Genomic DNA, 19,584 nt, shown 5'->3' on the forward strand with positions numbered 1-19,584 from the left:
TATTTGTTGTGAACCCAACAGATGTTATGCAAGTCTGGTATCCGAGTTGACCCAGAAGAAGGCATACAGTAGGTTTAAGCTATCGGGCACAAGTGAATTTCTAGAAGACCATAAAATGTGTAGGAGCAGACTTAAGAGGGAAATCAGAAGAGCAAATAAAAGGTATGAAATAGATCCAGCAGGGAAGGTTAAAGATAATCCCAAGAGGTTCTATAGCTATACTCAGTAAGAGTAATAGGTGGCTAGGGAAGGAGTAGGTCCCCTTAAAGATTAGCATGGTCATCTATGTGTGGATGCACAGGAGATGGGGAGAATTTTAATAAGTAATTCTCTTTGGTGTTAACTGAGGAGAAAATCATGGATGCTAAGGCAATGAGGGAAGCAAGTGGAGACAGTTTGGATTGCATACATATCACCAGAGAGGTGGTGTTCACAGCCTTTAAGGTGGATAAATCCCCTGGGCTGATCAAGCCCATTCTGGGATGCTGTGGGAGGCAACGGAATTGCAGAGGTCCTTGCAGAGATTTTTGCCTCATCATTAGCCACTGGAAAAGCTCTGGAAGACCTGACAGTGGCTTATGTTCCATTGTTTAAGAAAGGTAGGAAAGACAAGCCAGAGAACTACAGGCCAGTGAGCCTGACATTAGCAGTAGGCAAGTTGTTGGAAAGGATACTGAGAGATAAGATCAACTAACATTTGGATAGTCAAGGCCTGATAATCAGCATGGGTTTGTCTGGGGGAAGTCATGTCTGGAGTTTTTAGAGTTTTTCGAAAAACAAACCAAGAGGATAAGATGATGGTAGGGCAGTGAATGTTGTCTATATCAACTTTAATAAGACCTTTGACAAGGTCCCACATGGCAGAGTTGTCAGGAAGGTTATGTTGCAGGCACCCAGGAAGAACCACCGAACTGGATTCAAAATTCACTCGATGGTAGGATGCAGAGGGTAATGATTGAGGGTTGTTTCTCAGACTGGAGGCCTGTGACTAGTCGGTGATGGAACCTGGAGTTTCCACATTCTCCCCGTGTCTGTGTGGGGTTCCTCCAGGTGCTTCAGTTTCCTCTCTCAGTTCAAAGATGTGCAGGTCAGGTGTATTGGCCATGCTAAATTGCCCATAGTCAGAGGGAAATGGGTCTGGGTGGATTACTCTTCGGAGGGGTCAGCGTGGACTTGTTGGGCCGAAGGGCCTGTTTCCACGCTGTAGGGAATCTAATCTAATCTATATGAGTAACCTGGATGTGAATGAACAAGGCATAATTACTAAGTTTGCAGATGATATAAAATTAGAAAGTATTGTTGATAGCAAGGAAGTTATCAAAAATTACAGACGGATCTTGATCAGATGGGGAAGTGGGCTGAGGATTGGCAAATGCAATTTAATATAATAAGTGTGAGGTATTGCAATTTAGAAAGTCAAAACAAGATAGGACTTACACAGTAAATGATAACATCTTGAGGAGTGTTGGAGAACAGAGACACCTAGGAATACAAGAGCATAGTTCTTTGAAAGAGGTGACACAGATGGACAGGGTGGTGAAGAAAGCATTTAGCATGTAAGCACAGGTGTTATATTACAGTTGTTACAGGAAAAAGACTTTGTCTATTTGTCCTATCCATGCCTCTCATAATTTACAAACCTCTATAAGGTCACCCCTCAGTCTCCGACACTCCAGGGAAAACAGCCCCAACTTGTTCAGCCTCTCCCTATAGCTCAAATCCTCCAACCCTGGCAACAGCCCTGTAAATCTTTTTTGAACCCTTCCAAGTTTCACAACATCCTCCCAATACGAAGGAGACCAGAACTGCATGAAATATTCCAAAAGTGGCCTAACCGATATTCTGCACAGCCGCAACATGACCTCCCAACTCCTGTACGCAATACTTGGACCAATAAAGCAAAGTATATCAAATGCCTTCTTCACTATCCTGTGTACCTACCACTCTACTTTCAAGGATCTATGAACCTGCACTGTAAGGTCTCTTTGTTCAGCAACACTCCCAAGGACCTTACCATTAAGTTCATAAGTCCAGGTAAGATTTGCTCTCCCAAAACGCAGCACCTCACATTTGTCTACATTAAACTCCACCTGCCACTCCTCAGTCCATTAACCCATCTGAGGTAACTTTCTTCGCTGTCCATTACACTTCCGATTTTGGTGTCATCTGCAAACTTACTAACTATACCTCTTCTGCTCACATCCAAATTATTTATAAATGATGAAAAACAGTGGACCCAGCACTACTGGTCAAAGGCCTCCAGGCTGAAAAGCAGCCTTCCACCATCACTCTCTGCCTTCTACCTTCAAGTCAGATGTGTCCAAATGGCTAGTTCTCCCTGTATTCCATGAGATTTAACCTTGCTAACTATTCTCCCATGGGGAACCTTGTCAAATGCCTTAATGAAGTCCACATAGATCACGTCAACTGCTCTGTCATGATTTCCCATGCACAAAGCCATGTTGATGATCCCTAATTAGTCCTTGCCTTTCCAAATACATGTACGTCCTGTCCCTCAGGATTCCCTCCAACAACTTGTCCACCATTGACGTCAGTCTCACCAGTCTATAGTTCCCTGGCTTGTCCTTACCACTTTTTCTAAACAATGACACCACGTTAGCCAACCTCCAGTCTTCGGCCCCTCACCTGTGACTATTGATGATACAAATACCTCAGCAAGGGGCCCAGCAATCACTTCCTTAGTTTCCCACAGACCTCCAGCCTGAAAAACACCCTTCCACCACTACCCTCCGTCTTCTATTGGATAAGCCAATTCTGAATCCACGCAGCCAAATCACCATGGATTCCATGCATTATAATCTTTTGGATTAGACTATCATGAGGGACTTCGCCAAAAGCCTTACTAAATTCCATGTAGTTAACATCCAAAGAACAAAAGAAAATAACAAAAGTAAAGCACAGGAACAGGTCCTTTGGCCCTCTAAGCCTGTACTGATCATCATGTCCTAACTAAAAAAAAGCGTTCTGCCCTTATTCAGTCCATATCCCTCCATTCCCTCCCTAGTCATGCAACCATCAAAATGCCTTCTAAATGTCACCAATGTGCCTGCTTCCACCCCCTCTTCTAGCAGTGCATTCCAAGCTCCTACTACTCTCTGTGGGGGGACCTAGAATCAGGGGATGTAGAGTCAGTATGGATAGAGCTGAGAAATTCTAAGGGTAAAGAGACCCTCTTGGGAGTTATCTACAGGCACCCAAACAGCAGTCTGGATGTCGGATGTAAGTTGAATCAGGAGCTGAAATTGGCCTGTCGCAAAGATGTTACTACAGTTGTTATGGGGGATTTCAACATGCAGGTAGACTGGGAGAATCAGGATGCTACTGGACCTTAAGAAAGAGACTTTGTGGAGTGCCTCCGAGATGGATTCTTAGAACAACTGGTGCTGCAGCCTACCAGGGAGAAGGCAATTCTGGATCTCGTGTTGTGCAACGAACCAGAATTGATCAGGGACCTCGAAGTGAAGGAGCCATTGGGAAGTAGTGACCATAATACAATAAGCTTCAATCTGCAATTTGAAAGGGAGAGGGTACAATCGCAAGTGACAATATTTCTGTTGAATAAAGGGAACTATGGAGCTATGAGGGAGGAGCTGGCCAAAGTTCAATGGTGCAATACCTTAGCTGGGATGACAGTGGAGGAACTATGGCAGATATTTCTGTGTATAATGCAGAAAATGCAGGATCAGTTCAATCCAAAAAGGAAGAAAGATCCTAGGAGGCGGCCGTGGCTGACAAGGGAAGTTAAGAAACATATAAAGTTAAAAGAGAAAAAGTATAACATAGTAAAGTGGGAAAACAGAGGACTGGCAAGCTTTTAAAGAACAACAGAGGATTACGAAGAAGGAAATATGCAGAGAAAAAAATGAGGTACCAAGGTAAACTGGCCAAAAATATAAAGAAGGATAGTAAAAGCTTTTTTAGGTATGTGAAAGGCAAAAAAGTGGTTAAGACTAAAATTGGGCCCTTGAAGACAGAAACAGGGGAATATATTATGGGGAACAAAGAAATGGCAGAAGAATTGAATTGGTACTTCAGATCTGTGTTCACTGAGGAAGACATAAGCAATCTCCCTGAGGTAACATTGGCTGAGGGACCCGAACTGAAGAGAATTTATATTTGCCAGGAGTTGGTGTTGAAGAGACTATTTGGTCTAAAGGTTGATAAATTTCCGGGGCCTGATGGTCTACATCCCAGGGTACTGAAGGAGGTGGCTCAAGAAATTGTGGATGCGTTGGTCATTATTTTCCAGAGCTCGATAGATTCAGGATCAATTCCTGCGGATTGGAGGGTGGCTAATGTTATATCACTTTTTAAGAAAGGTGGGAGAGAGAAAGCAGGAAATTATAGACCAGTTAGTCTGACATCAGTGGTGGGAAAGATGCTGGAGTCTATTATAAAGGATGAAATTACGACACATCTGGATAGTAGTAACAGGATAGGTCAGAGTCAGCATGGACTTATGAAGGGGAAATCATGCTTGAGTAATCTTCTGGAATTTTTGAGGATGTAACTCTGAAGATGGACAAGGGAGATCCAGTAGATGCAGTGTACCTGGAGTTTCAGAAAGCTTTTGATAAAGTCCCACATCGGAGGTTAGTGAGCAAAATTAGGGCGCATGGTATTGGGGGCAAAGTACTAACTTGGATTGAAAATTGGTTGGCTGACAGGAAACAAAGAGTAGTGATAAACGGCTCCATTTCAGAATGGCAGGCAGTGACCAGTGGGGTACCGCAGGGATCAGTGCTGGGACCGCAGCTTTTTACAATATATGTTAATGATATAGAAGATGGTATTAGTAATAACATTAGCAAATTTGCTGATGATACTAAGCTGGGTGGCAGGGTGAAATGTGAGGAGGATGTTAGGAGATTACAGGGTGACCTGGACAGGTTAGGTGAGTGGTGATGATGCATGGCAGATGCAGTTTAATGTGGATAAATGTATGATTATCCACTTTGGTGGCAAGAACAGGAAGGCATATTACTACCTAAATTGAATTAATTTAGGTAAAGGGGCAGTTCTTGTACACCGGTCAATGAAGGTGAGCATGCAGGTACAGCAGGTAGTGAAGAAGGATAATAGCATGCTGGCCTTTATAACAAGAGGGATTGAGCATAGAAGCAAAGAGGATCTTCTGCAGCTATACAGGGCCCTGGTGAGACCACACCTGGAGTATTGTGTGCAGTTCTGGTCTCCAAATTTGAGGAAATACATTCTGGCTATTAAGGGAGAGCAGCGTAGGTTCACGAGATCAATTCCTGGAATGGCGGGACTACCTTACGCTGAAAGACTGGAGCGACTGGGCTTGTACACCCTTGAGTTTAGAAGGCTGACAAGGGATCTGATTGAAACATATAAGATTATTAAAGGATTGGACACTCTGGAGGCAGGAAACATGGGAGGACACAACTTAAAAATACAGGGTAGACCATTTAGGACAGAGATGAGGAGAAATTTCTTCACCCAGAGAGTGGTGGCTGTGTGGAATGCTCTGCCCCAGAAGACAGTGGAGGCCCAGTCTCTACATTCATTTAAGAAAGAGTTGGATAGAGCTCTCAAGAATAGTGGAATCAAGGGTTATGGAGATAAGGCAGGCAGGCACATGATCAGCCATGATCATATTGAATGGTGGTGCAGGCTCGAAGTGCAGAATGGCCTACTCCTGCACCTATTGTCTATTGAAAAACCTCCTTCGCACATCTCCCTTAATCCATCCTTCTCTCACCCTGAACCTGTGCCCTCTTGTAATTGAAACGTCAACCCAGGGAAAATGCCTCTGACTATCTACACCATCTATGCCTCCCATAATTTTGTAGATCTCTCAGCTGCTGGCTTTCTGATGAAAATAATTCCAGTCTTTTTAACCTTTCCTCACAGCCAATAACCTCAAGACCAGGCAACTTCCTGGTGAACCTTCTCTGCACTCACTCCAAAGATTCCGCAGTGTGACGACCAAAACTGCACACAATATTCCCAATACCTAACAAGGGTTTTATATAGCTGCAACATGGTTTACCAACTCTTGTGTTCCATGCCCAGGCCAATGAAGGCAAGCATTCCATATGCCTTCTGTTATGACACTGAGGTCGAACCCCTCTGTTAATTCAAACCAAACACCCAGAAAAGCTCACCTCACCTCGTAATCTCTTAAAAGTGAGAGTGAGTGAAAGAGAACTCTTTATTTCCATTTTCAAGGAAAAATAACAATTAACTAAACAAAACTACTTCCAAATGGAACACTCGTTCGCTTAACTGAACACAATCCTAGTAACATGCTGTTCCAATAACATAATTATTAAATATTACATTAACTTAATCTCAAGTCGACACAATCTCTGTCCTCTTCACTGTCTTCAAGCTTCTGTCTGCTGATCTCCCTGGGTCATCTTCTTACTTTTTACTGCTTTTACAGGATTAGGTACTTTGAAATTAGATTAGATTAGATTAGATTACCTACAGTGTGGAAACAGGCCCTTTGGCCCAACAAGTCCACACCAACCCGCCGAAGCGCAACCCACCCATACCCCTACATTTACCCCTTACCTAACACTATGGGCAATTTAGCATGGCCAATTCACCTGACCCGCACATCTTTGGACTGTGGGAGGAAACCGGAGCACCCGGAGGAAACCCACGCAGACACGGGGAGAACGTGCAAACTCCACACAGTCAGTCACCTGAGGCGGGAATTGAACCCAGGTCCCTGGCGCTGTGAGGCAGCAGTGCTAACCACTGTGCCACCGTGCCACCCTGCACTTCTTGATAAATAGTGTCTTCTAATTTCTTTGAATGCAAGCTGTTAGATGGGCAGTTCGCTCTCCAACACTATAGCAGTCGTTCTGCTGTTCGGTGGCAGTTGCTTGGATAAATTTTCAAAATGCCTACATTTTTATACCCCCAACATCACTCCTTCCCATTGGTCTGATGTTGTCAAAACAATAAATTCAAACTCAACTGGGTTTTGGTATCCTGGGCATAGTTTGAAGTAATTGGTTAATTTGAATTGCTGTCAAAACTGCAACCAAAACTCAGCTAACTGTTACATGTATCTATTTTTGAACAGCTCATCTCTAGCCTTTCCATGCGGGCAGCTGAGCCTGCAGTTTAAGTTTACTTCAATATCAGAAAGCACTCTCCATTTTAAAGTGAACATACATGCTTTTGACTTCGTAATACTTCTTAATCACCTTGGTCACCTGAGTTGCCACTTTTAGGGAACTGTGGACCTGTATGTCCAGATCCACTGCTCTACCCGCATCAATCACCTTTGTCACCTCCTCGAAAAATTGAATCAAGTTAAACATGACCTCCTCTTCACAAAACCACGCTAACTGTCCCAAATTAAGCCATGCTTTTCCAAATGCGCAAAAACCCAAACGCTAAGAATTGTCTCCAATAACTTTTCAATAACCAACGTGAGACTTACCGGTCTACAGTTTCCTGGATTGTACCTATTTCCCTTCTTAAACAGAAGAACGGTATTAGTTACTTGCTAGTCAGCTAGGGCCTTTCTAGTGGTTAGCGAGGATACAAAGACCTTAGTCAAGGCCCTAGCAATCTCGCTTGCCTCTCTCAATAATTTGGAGTAGATACCACTGGGCCCTCGGGACTTATCCACCTTTATGTTGTTCAAGGCACCAAACACCACTTCTTTTTTGAACTGAAATTGCCCCAGCATATTAGCGTGCTCCAAACAAATCTCACTATCCTCTATATCCTTCTCCTGGCTGAATACCAACGCAAAGGACTCACTTAGAATCTTGCCCACATTCTCTGCCTCCAAGCACAAGTTTATCTTTAAGTGGTCTTAGCTTCTCTCTAGTTATCCTCTTAGTTTTTAAATGTATGCAAAGAATGCATGCCTTGGAATTCTCTTTAACTATACTTGCCAAAATCATTTCATGGCCACTTCTTGCTCTTCTAATTCCCTGCTTGAGTTCTTTCCTGCTTTCTTTGTATGCCTCGTGGGCTCTGCCTGAAAGTAGATTTGCCTCATAACAGCTCCTCCAGTTAACACTCCCAAGATCCTGCCTAATACTGACGTAATATGCCTGAAACGTCGATTCTTCTGTTCCTTTGACGCTGCCTGACCTGCTGTGCTTTTCTAGCAACACATTTTTAAGTTCTGATCCCCAGCAAATGCGGTCCTCACTTTCCCCTAGTAATTTCCTCTCCCCCAATTTAGTACATTCCCACAAGGTGCTGACCTATCCTTATTCGTAGCAATTTTAAAACTAAGGAGTTGTGATCACAAGGTGTATTTTAGCTACTCTTTTCCTTTTGGCATACTTGTAGACGCTTTTACTGCCATGTTATGTATTTAATGTGGTTTTCTCTGTAACTCTTGCCTTTTCATTTTCGCTGAAGTCACCTTTGGATGCTTTCCATAAATTTCCCAGGTAATTGGCCTACCACTAACCTTCATAAATCTATATGCATATCTTTCAGCTCAACATCATCCTTAAGTTCCTTAGTTCATTAGAATCACAGAATCCTACAGGGGAACAGGCCATGAGACCCAAAAAGTCAACACCAACTCTCAGATGAGAAACCCACCCATTCCCCTACTGATCAACATTTTTACCCCCAGTGCACCTAACTACACATCCCTGAACATTATGGGCAATTTAGCATTACCAATTCACCTAACCTGCACACGTGGGAGGAACCTGGAGCACCCAGAGGAAATCCACGCAGAAATGGGGAGAATGTGCAAACTCCACACTGACAGTCACCCAAGGCTGGAAATGAACTTGGGTCCCTGGTGCTGTGAGGCAGCACTGAGCCACCGTGCCACTGATAAGCATCCACAGATGATGCATCCTTCTCAAAGTGTCTTTGGTGGAACACTGTAGTTTACCCAGCATGTTGCAGTGACAACATGCTCAGTTATAAGCATAGTGTAGCCAGTGCTATGTGTGGCGATGGTAGAGGTCCCTTATTGCCTGTTGTGTCTGTCAACACGAGTGTATAATCAAGCTCTGGGATAAGACTCAAATTCAAACTTCTAGTTAAGAGGCAGGGATGCAACACCAGGCATTCCCTCAAATCTTTACAACCATTTAAAAAGCAGGAAAACTATGCAGTTAGCACTGGCCCATTAGAGACAAAGACATGAGAAACTGTCATGAGAAATGATACAATAACAGAAATGTTGAACAAATCAAGGCTACATTTTCCCCTTGGAGACCGGAACCACGAGTTGGGCAGTTCAAACTGCACATTTCTGAGTTCTAAGTCAGCAAAATCTTTCTTGAATTTGGTATCCAGGAATCAGAGCTGGGCTAGAATTGGGAACGCTGCCCACAGATGCACGATCAGGGGGCAATAGAAGCAGGTTGGTTAGAAAGCCAGTTGGTTCACGAGAATATTGTACCAGTATATGGTCGTTGGGGCCCCAGATCCTCACCCCCTTAAACTCATTCACGGCTCAATTCCTTACACTTCCAATATATCTTTAACACCCACTTTTCCAGTATTTATTCTCTATAGCACAATTTGTCAGAAAAAAGTAAACAAGGAATTATGGGCGCGTTCGTCTGATATCCGTAGTCAGGAAAAATGCTGGGATTATTAGTTAAGAAGCTTTAACATTTATTAAATGAATATTTATGTATCATTAGACCATTTACTCAATCCAATTCATTGCTGATTTACTTAATGCCTGCTGCCTTACTGAATATAGAGTGGAACTAAGATGGACCTTGTCTTTCTTTTTAACCAATACCTTGTTATTAATATAGGCACGGTGGCATGGCAATTTAAACACTTTTCACTGTATTTTTTTGCAAAAAATACAAGTGACAATAAATCACTATTCTACTTTTCAAGAAATTCAATATATTTCTGACACTCTGTCAGACATGCATCGACTGATACTCTTGTAGTCTATCTACTTCTCTTGATCCTCTGCCTCACTTTCTCATTACGCCATCACAATTTTACTGAATATTACACCCATGCCTGGTATCAACATACTTCCCACCAAATCGTATGCTCCGCTCTCTAGTCTCGAGACGCCAAAATCAACTTCAGTGTTCTTACAATAAAACAATGAATGAAGGGTGCTGATGAGGGTTTTTAAAAGGGGAACTGGACCCAAAACAGTAACTCTCTTTTCTCTCCACAGATGCTGCCAGACCAGCTTGAGTTTCTCCTTCAATTTCTGTTTTTGTGTGTTTCAGTGTTTTTAACTCAGCTGAAGCAAGTTAAATGTGCAAGTGCCAGTTGGCCAGTGAGACATGATTACTATCATACCTGCAGCGGTCATCTGTTCCTGGTTGCTGCAATGCCTGCACTTTGCTCAGGCCAAGCCTGAAGAAAGCCATGTAGCTGGTAATTGTAACATCAGTGAGGCTGCTCAACCCATCCACCTGATCAAAGACATTTTCCCAGTAGGCTTTCAGAGCTGGAGTCCCTGGAGGGTAACTACCATACAAGTGGGAGTCCAATATATCAATCACCTCCTGGTTAACTGATGATTCAAACTTCCGAGCAAAAAATGTTGGCCTGGTCATTTGCTGTGAATAAAGATGCAAAAAAACTTCGTCAATACTGTGAATCAGGTAGGACAATAAATGTTTCTTTCAAATGAGCATCTTAGAATAGTTACAGTACAAAAAGATGGTATTTAGTTCACCACATCCATGCTGGCTCTCTCCAAGTGTGGTTACCTGATCACACCTTGCTGCCTTTCCCTCTGTAGCCCTCCCAATATCTTCATTTGATAACCAATTCCCCTTTGAAAGCCTCAAATCAACTTGTTTCTACCATACTATCAAGCAATAAATCCAGACCCTAACCACAGGATCCACAAGAAAAAATGTTAATGTGTCACCTTTGCTACTTGTGTCAATAACCTTAAATGCTGTCCTCTGGTTTTCCATCTTCTGCCAACGGCAACATTTTCTCTCTATCTCATTCTTCTCCAGCTTCAGCAGTCTATCCATGTATGTCCTCAACCCTTGCACCATTCTCCTGAATCTTTTCTGTATCCTCGAATTGTCTTCACATCTTCCCAAAAATATGATGCACAGAAGTGGACACAATACTCCTGTTATAATACTCTCCTTGATTTTGTATCAAGAGTGTGATGCTGGAAAAGCACAGCAAGTCAGGCAGCATCAGAGGTGCAGGACAGTCAATGTTCAGGCAAAAGCCCTCAGACTCTATCCTCCTATTTATAAAGCCCATGGTGTCATGTGCTTCATGAAGCACTTCAACAATGTGACCTGCCAGCCTTCAATATGTCTCCACATCATCTACTCCTGAATCCCTTTGGAAGTATACTCTCTCCTATATTGCCTCTCCTTATTCTTCCCACTAAACAGAAACATTTCACACTTCTGTGTTTTAAATTTCAACTGCCACTCATTCTTTCCCACAAGTCTGTCTTTTATTTTAAAGCTTACCATTGTCTTCTTCACAGTTCACAAAATCTTTTAAGTTTTGTGTCTTCTGCGAATTTTGAAATTGTGTCCTGCCGAATCAAGTCTAGGAAAGAAAAGCCAACCCTGGGAAACCCCACTACATCTATTTTGTAAATCAAACAACGACCACTACAGTAATTTCCCGTTCTACACTGGCTCACGATGTTGTTTCATGTAAACATTGTGGAGGCAACAGGGAGTGCATACTCTTTTAAAATCATGCAAATGCAAGATCTTCTGACTTGCAACTCTTGCACAAGTGACAGCAATAGCATTATCTGAGAATTGGGAAGGAGACAACAGAAAAACTGCCTAATTTCACAGGAGAGCATTATAAACAAATTTAAACACTAGCAATCTCACCAAAGCAAAACTAGCAACCATCATTTTGGAAGACTGTCATTTTATTTCCTGAAATACTATCCATTATTAGACAGTATTTTGAGAGATTTACCCTGTTGTAATGATTACTTTTTTCTTAAGCAAATTATAAATAAAACAGAAGCCTCTTCCAAAATACATTTCCACTAGTAGTGACTGGACGGGGGAATATGATAAGACATTTGTACCCTGATATCTCTGACAAAAGTGCAAAGACATGCCAAATTAAAATGGTTTGATGCAGGTATTTCCTTAATTTTGGACTTAATCCAAAATCAGAAGAGAATAAAAGCAAAATACTGTAGATGACAAAAATCTGAAATAAAAGTATCTGTGAAAAAAGTTAAAATTGAGATGGTGGTTTTTAATACTGCAGGCAAAGGCTGCAGATGAGCAAATAAGGAACCAGTGAGATTGAATAGAGCAAAAGACAGAGTACTAATTATGGTGAGCTGGAGACAGATTTATGAATCTGATGCAAAAAATAAGTACAAAAAGGAAAAAGGGATATATTCTACTGAGAGCAAGGTCAGCAAACCACATGACGATCTTCCTTTGTACTTCTCTCTGCTCTCTTTGCATTACTCTCTATCTTTTTCTCAACTACAAGTATTTTCATTTATCCTCAAAGTCATTTTTTTCATTTCTAAAATATCTTAGTTCATTCCTAATTTAGTTCATTTCCACCTTATCTCATTCTCAGTTTCAAGTTTCCTTCCTACCAATTCTAACTAGGCCACAATCGTCTTAAGTATCTCATCCTTACAAGATCCTGCTTTCACGTCTACCTTCAATACATCAGCTCAATCACTCAGTTTAGCTTTACTCAGATTTTAACTAAATCATTGCCATATCTTTAACTTTCAAAGAAGTCTTAACAGACTTCAAATTTTCAAGCAAAAAGCTTCATCACAACACAGCCGATTTAAGCCCAGAACCACTCTGTAGCTGCTATTGTAACAAGAAAGACACAAATCCTTTGTCAATCCAGTGGATGCAAAGATTCCAGATGAGCATCCATTTGTTGTGAACCTAGTAGATATTACGACCAGGTAATTCAGATCTCAGACAGGAATATGGCTCGATAGATCAAAACTTCATTTGTTTTGGTTTTAGCAAAAAGGTCTCTTGCCGAAACATAAGCAAGCCAAGTTGCCAATGTTGCTTCAATAACAAAATAGAAGTTCATTAGAAAAAAAACTAAAATAAAGTAGACAAAACTAAATATAAATAATATAAACTCAAGGATTTAAAGCACATAGTAAAATTATAAATCCCAAACATAAATTTAAAGAATTGAAAACAACCAAAACTGCATCCAAAAGGCCCTGTTGCTAATTTCAAAACGCCACTCCTGGTAAAGTCCCCAAAATATCACTTGTAGAATATTCTCACAAATATCTAACATGTTGTTTTAAGTCAGTGTGACTTTAGCTGTTAAACTGGAATTGCAAAAGCCTCTTCCTGGAATTATCATAATTTTATATAGCTCACATACAAGCTCTTTGACCAACTCCATCTACGCCAACTATCAAATACTAAATCATATCATTCAGAACATAGAACAATACAGATTAGAACAGGCCCTTCGGCCCTCGATGTTGCACTGACCTGTGAACTATTCTCAACTCGTCCCCCTACACTATCCCATCAACCATGTGCTTATCTAAGGATTGTTTAAATCTCCCTAATGGGGCTGAGTTGACTACATTAGCAGGTATGGCATTCCATGCCCTTACTGCTCTGAGTAAAGAACCTGCCTCTGATGTCTGTCTTAAATTTATCACCCCTCAATTTGTAGTTATGCCCCCTCGTACAAGCTGACGTCATCATCCAAGGAAAAAGACTTTCACTGTCTACCCTATCTAATCCTCTGATCATCTTGTATGTCTCCATCAAATCCCCTCTTAGCCTTTTTCTTTCCAATGAGAACAGACCCAAGTCTCTCAGCCTTTCCTCATGAGACTTCCCTCCAGACCAGGCAACATCCTGGTAAATCTCCTTTGACCCTTTTCCAATGCTTCCATGTCTTTCCCAAAATATGGCGACCAGAACTGCACACAATATTCCAAATGGGGCCGCACTAGCGTTTTGTATAGTTGCAGCATGATATTGCGGCTTCGGAACTCAATTCCTCTACCAGCGAAACCTAACACACTGTATGCCTTCTTAACAACACTATCACCTTGGGTGGCAACTTTCAGGGATCTATGTACATGGATTCCAACATCCTTCTGCATAAACATACTACCAAGAATCCTTTCATTGACCCAGTACTCTGCCTTCCTGTTATTCTCCCCAAATGGCATTAAGCTGCATTGAACTCCATTTGCCACCTCTCAGCCCAATTCTGCAGTATCTAAGTCCCCCTGTAACCTGTAACATTCTTCCAAACTGCCCACTACTCCACCGACTTTAGTGTCATCTGCAAATTTACTAATCCATCCACTTACGCCTGCATCTAAGTTATTTATAAAAATGACAAACAGTAGTGGTCCCAAACCAGATCCTTGTGGTACACCACTAGTAACTGGACTCCAGGCTGAATATTTTCCATCGACCACCACTCGCTGCCTTCTTTCAGAAAGGCAGTGTCTAATCCAAACTGCGAAATTACCCTCAATCCCATTCCTCTGCATTTTCTCCAAAGATTTACCTGCACCATTCACAACCCCTCAGATACTGAAGCAATCCATACACAAATGCAACAAGATCTAGGCTTGGGCCGACAAGTGGCAAGTTAACATTCATAGAACATAGAACAATACAGTGCAGAACAGGCCTTTTGGACCTCGATGATGAGCCGACCTGTGAACTATTCTCAGCTTGTTCCCCCTACCCTATCCCATCATCAGCCATGTGCTCATCCAAGGGTTGTTTAAATCTCCTTAATGTGGCTGAGTTAACTACATTGGCAGGTAGGGCATTCCACGCCCTTACCGCTCTCTGAGTAAAGAACCTGACTCTGACATCTGTCTTAAATCTATCACCCCTCAATATGTAGTTATGCCCCCTTGTACAAGCTGACATCATCATCCAAGGAAAAATACTTTGACTGTCTCCCCTATCTAATCCTCTGATCATCTTGTATGTCTCTATCAAAGCCCCCCTTAGCCTTCTTCTTTCCAATGAGAACAGACCCAAGTCTCTCAGCCTTTCCTCATAAGACCTTCCCTCCAGACCAGGCGACATCCTAGTAAATCTCCTCTGCACCTTTTCCAATGCTTCCACATCCTTCTGAAATATGGGGACCAGAACTGTACACAATCTTCCAAGTGTGGCTGCACTAGCATTTTGTATAGTTGCAGCATCATAAGAACCTACAACGGAGAGTGAGAACAGCCGAGAAGATCATCCGGGTCTCTCTTCCCTCCATTACAGAAATTTACACCGCAAGACAAAGAGCACTGTGGAAGATGCCACACATCCTTCATTCAAATTCTTCTCTTTCCTGCCATCTGGAAGAAGATACCAGAGCATTTGGTCTCTAACAGCCTGACTATGCAATAACTTTTTCCCCTGAGCAATCAGGCTCTTTAACACTGTACGATCACATTCTATGACATTTGCAATTTTCAAAAGGACGTTTTGAATTGCTGCTAAAATAATGTTTATTAATGATCATTCATTGTTAGATTGCAATTTGGCCACCACTGTGCCTGATGTTTGCCTTGTCAGGAAATACTATGCTGTCTTGTGTGTTTTGCACTTTTCTATGCACTTTATGCTGTCCCGTGTATGACTGCACTCTCGTGTGTTCATATAGTACCTTGGTCCCAGAGGAATGCTGTCTCGTTTTTATTGTACCAGCTATATATGGTAGAAACGACAAATAAAGCTACTTTACTGTTAAGACTACAAGATTAGCAGCAGAAATGGCCAATGGTTATGAGTTGGCTCATAATTCATTCCGACATCACTTTCAATCCGTCAGGAAATTGGAGAAAAGAGAAATCCTCAAGTGGTAAAGAAAAAATGAGATCCCATTGAAGATAGTAAAGACAGTTTACCACAGGGGAAAAAGGAAACTCATGAGGGGGAAAGAGAGTAAAAAACGCTCATGTGTTTTCAGTGTAATAAAGTAGGTCACATGAAGTTGGAGGGTTGATGGTTTAGAAAAAGTACTGGGAAAATGGATGTAAGAAAACAGAATAAGCCAGTGAGCTTTGTTGAAGTGGTAAAGGAAAGCACACTGAAAGCTAAAATGCTGTAAAAGAATATATAACCTGGTTAGAGGTTTGTTGAGAAGATTATTTGCAAATTTACCCATATATGCCAGGAAGGGAGCAAATAAAGAAATTAAAATTTTAAAAATCACTGGAACAAGCTAATCTTTGATGGTGAGAGATGAAGAAATATGTAATTCAAAAGGAAAATTTCCAAAAAAGTTGTAAAATGTAGAATTCATGAGCGACAACAGCAGTGCTCAATTATAGGAAGTGAGAATGGAGAGTCTGGTGGAAAGTGGTGAAGTGGTGGAGAGAGAAATAGAGAGATTCTGAGTACCAAAAGTACAGTTTATCCTTGGTAATGATATAGCTGGATTACAGGTGGGAGTGATGCCTAACGTGATCAAAAAGCCAGTAGAAAATCAATAACAGAGGTATTACAGGAAGTATATACTGGGATTTTTCCTAACTGTGTGGTAACAAGGTCACAAATCCACAGGTTGAAACTGCAGGAGAAATCAGCTTAGAAGAATGGGCAAGGAAGCAGCAGATGGAGTACAACATGGGAAAGTGTGAGGTCATGCACTTTGGTAGGAAAAAGCAGCATGGACTATTTTCTAAATGGGGAGAAGATTCAGAAGTCTGAAGTGCAGAGACTTGGGTGTTCTAGTCCAGGATTGTCTCAAAGTAAACTTGCAGGTTGAGTCGGTAGTTAGGAAGGCAAATTCAATGATAACATTTATTTTGAGAGGACTTGAATATAAAAGCAGGGATGTTCTTCTGAGGCTCTATAAGGCTCTGATCAGGCCACATTTGGAGAACTGTGTGCAGATCTGGACCCCATATGTCAGGAAGGATGTACTGGCCCTGGAGTGTGTTCAGAGGTGGTTCATGAGAATGATCCCAGGAATGAAAAGCTTTACATATGTGGAGCGTTTCAGGACTCTGGATTTATATTCAACGGAGTTTGGAAGGATGGGGGGGAGGAATCTAATTTAAACATAAAGAATACTGAATGGTCTGGACGGAGTAGATGTTGAGAAGATGTTTTCATTGGTAGGAGAGACTAGCACCCAAGAGCATAACCTCAGAGTAAAGGGAAGATCTTTTAGAACGGAGATAAGGAGAAACTTCTTCAGCCAGAGAGTGGTGAATCAATGGAATTCATTGCCACAGAAAGCTGTGGAGGCCAGGTCATTGAGTATATTTAAGACTGAAATAGATAGCCTGTTGAGTATCAATGGGATCAAAGGTTACAGGGAGAAAGCAGGAGAATGGGGTTAAAAAACTTATCAGCCATGACTAAATGGAAAAGCAGACTCGATGAGCTGAATGGCTGTTCCTATGTCTTATTGTGTTATGGTCATAATCAAGATAAAGAATTATAGAGACCATTTCTGATCAAATGGTTGAGAAAAAACAAGAACATGTGGAGGGCAAAGTGGGTATTTTTAATTCAGTGAAATTAGCTGAATTAAACGAGAAAAATGAACTAAAGCAGTTGCGTCAAAAACTATATATAAAAGAGGAATCTGAATGTATCCTAGAATGTTATTTTCTTAAAAATTACATCTTGATGAGCAAATGGAGACCATCACATATTCAGATGGTTGAGAAATGGACTGAAGATCATCAAGTTGTATTAACGGTGGGTTACAGAAAGTAAGTGTTGTGTGTAGCATGTGAATTACCAGAAGGTGACAGTAAGCTCGGCAAATGCTGCAAGTCAAAGTCAATAGGTGTGAAGCTGGAAGAGTACAGCAGGTCAGACAGCATCCAAGGAGCAGGAATGTCAACATTTTGACCCAAAATGTTGACTTTCCTGCTCCACAGATATTGTCTGACCTTTTGTGCTCTTCCAACTTCACATATATTTCCAGTACAGGAAGACTCAAACCAAAACACAAAAAATATTTTTATTGGTCTGGACTGCAAAGGATGTGACTGAATTGCCAGGCATATCATACATGTCAAGTAAATGGGCGGCACGATGGCTCAGTGGTTAGCACTGCAGCCTCACAGCGCCAGGGACCCAGGTTCAATTCCAGCCTCAGGCGACTGTTTGTGTGGAGTTTGCACATTCTCCCTGTGTCTGCATGGGTTTCCTCCCACAGTCCAAACCTGTTCAGGTCAGGTAGATTGGCCATGCTAATTTGCCCATAATGTTAGGTGCATTAGTCAGAGAGAAATGGGTCTGGGTGGGTTACTCTTTGGAGGGACTTGTTGGGCCAAATGGCCTGTATCCATGCTGTAGGGAATCTAATCTAATCTAAATTGGAAAACCTCAGGCAGTGATTAAAACTAGCACCCTTAGTCCCTATTCCCGCATCTGAGGACCCTTTCACAAGAGTCTTAAGTGATAGTGCAGGACCCCGATCTGAAACAAAAAGTGGGAATCAGTATTTGTTGACCATAATGCATGCGTCCACTAGATTTCCAAAGGCCTTTCCATTACATAGTATCATGGCGAAAAGGACTATAGAAGAGTTACTCTAATGTTTTTTATACGATGCAGACTACCCACAGAGATACAATTGGGTAAAGGGTCAAACTTTACATTAAAATTATTCAAGGAAGTTATGGATAGCTTCAGAATAAAACAACTCAAACCCACTGTATACTATCCAGAATCACAGAGTATTAAAATGGTGATACCAAACTTAAAGACCTTGTTGAGGGCTTACAGTCAAGAATATCTAGAGGATTGAAAGTTGGAATTCAATTTGTATGGTTTTGCAATTAAGAGATGCCCCTATTGAATCAACTAAATTCAATCCATTTGAATTAGTTTTGGGCATGAGGTGAAAGGACCAGTGAAATTAATTAAGGAGAAATTGGTGAGTCAGAGTTCAGAAACTACACATGTGGACAGTGTGTAAAATATTAGGGAAAGATTAAATAGAGTGGGTGAGTTGGCGAGGAGAAAGTGAGGACTGCAGAATCTGGAGTACCAGAGTTGAAAAATGTGGTGCTGGAAAAACACAGCAGGCCAGGCAGCATCTGAGGAGCAGGAAAATCGATGATTCAGGAATAAGCCCTTCAGTAAGATTCTCATGCTCTTGGGTGAGTTGGCAAGACAGTATTTGAAGGTCTGTGATGAAACAGCAGACAAAAACCATCAAAAATTCTCAATCTTGCTAGTGGAGATAAAGTGTTAGTGTTACTTCCAGTGATAGGTGAACCATTAAATGCAAGGTTTAGTGAGCCTCATCAAATGAAAACGAAACTGAGTGAGGTGTATTATTTGATAAGAATGCAAGATACAAAGAAATCTTACAGAATATATCATATGAATACGCTCAAAAAGTATTCTGATAGGAAAGGAAAGTAACAGGAGCATGTGTTATTGGTTACAACAAGTTCTGATGATTCTGAATTGGACATTCCTCTAATTAAATTAGACAATGAGGAAGTACTCAAAAATTGGGATAAATTATTGAGTTATCTTTTAGTGGAAAATCAAAATGATCTGAGTTATTCCAATCAAATGGGGAGATAAGTGTGAATAAGCTAGGAAATATTGATTATGCGTGCTGTAAATATAGGTAATGCTGTTCCAATTAAGCAACATCCTTATAGATATT

General features: G+C 41.4%; 1 protein-coding gene across 1 annotated transcript in view; it reads right to left on the reverse strand.

Annotated features, from left to right (window-relative positions):
• Positions 1-19,584, reverse strand: part of xylt2 (xylosyltransferase II) — a 191,530-nt gene that overhangs the window by 39,109 nt on the left and 132,837 nt on the right. Inside the window, exon 8 of the mRNA XM_060844395.1 lies at positions 10,279-10,541. Coding sequence (XP_060700378.1) covers positions 10,279-10,541 — 263 coding nt within the window. The remainder of the gene's footprint in view (positions 1-10,278; positions 10,542-19,584) is intronic.

Source organism: Hemiscyllium ocellatum, chromosome 25 (assembly GCF_020745735.1).
Source record: "Hemiscyllium ocellatum isolate sHemOce1 chromosome 25, sHemOce1.pat.X.cur, whole genome shotgun sequence".
Taxonomy (NCBI): Eukaryota; Metazoa; Chordata; class Chondrichthyes; order Orectolobiformes; family Hemiscylliidae; genus Hemiscyllium; species Hemiscyllium ocellatum.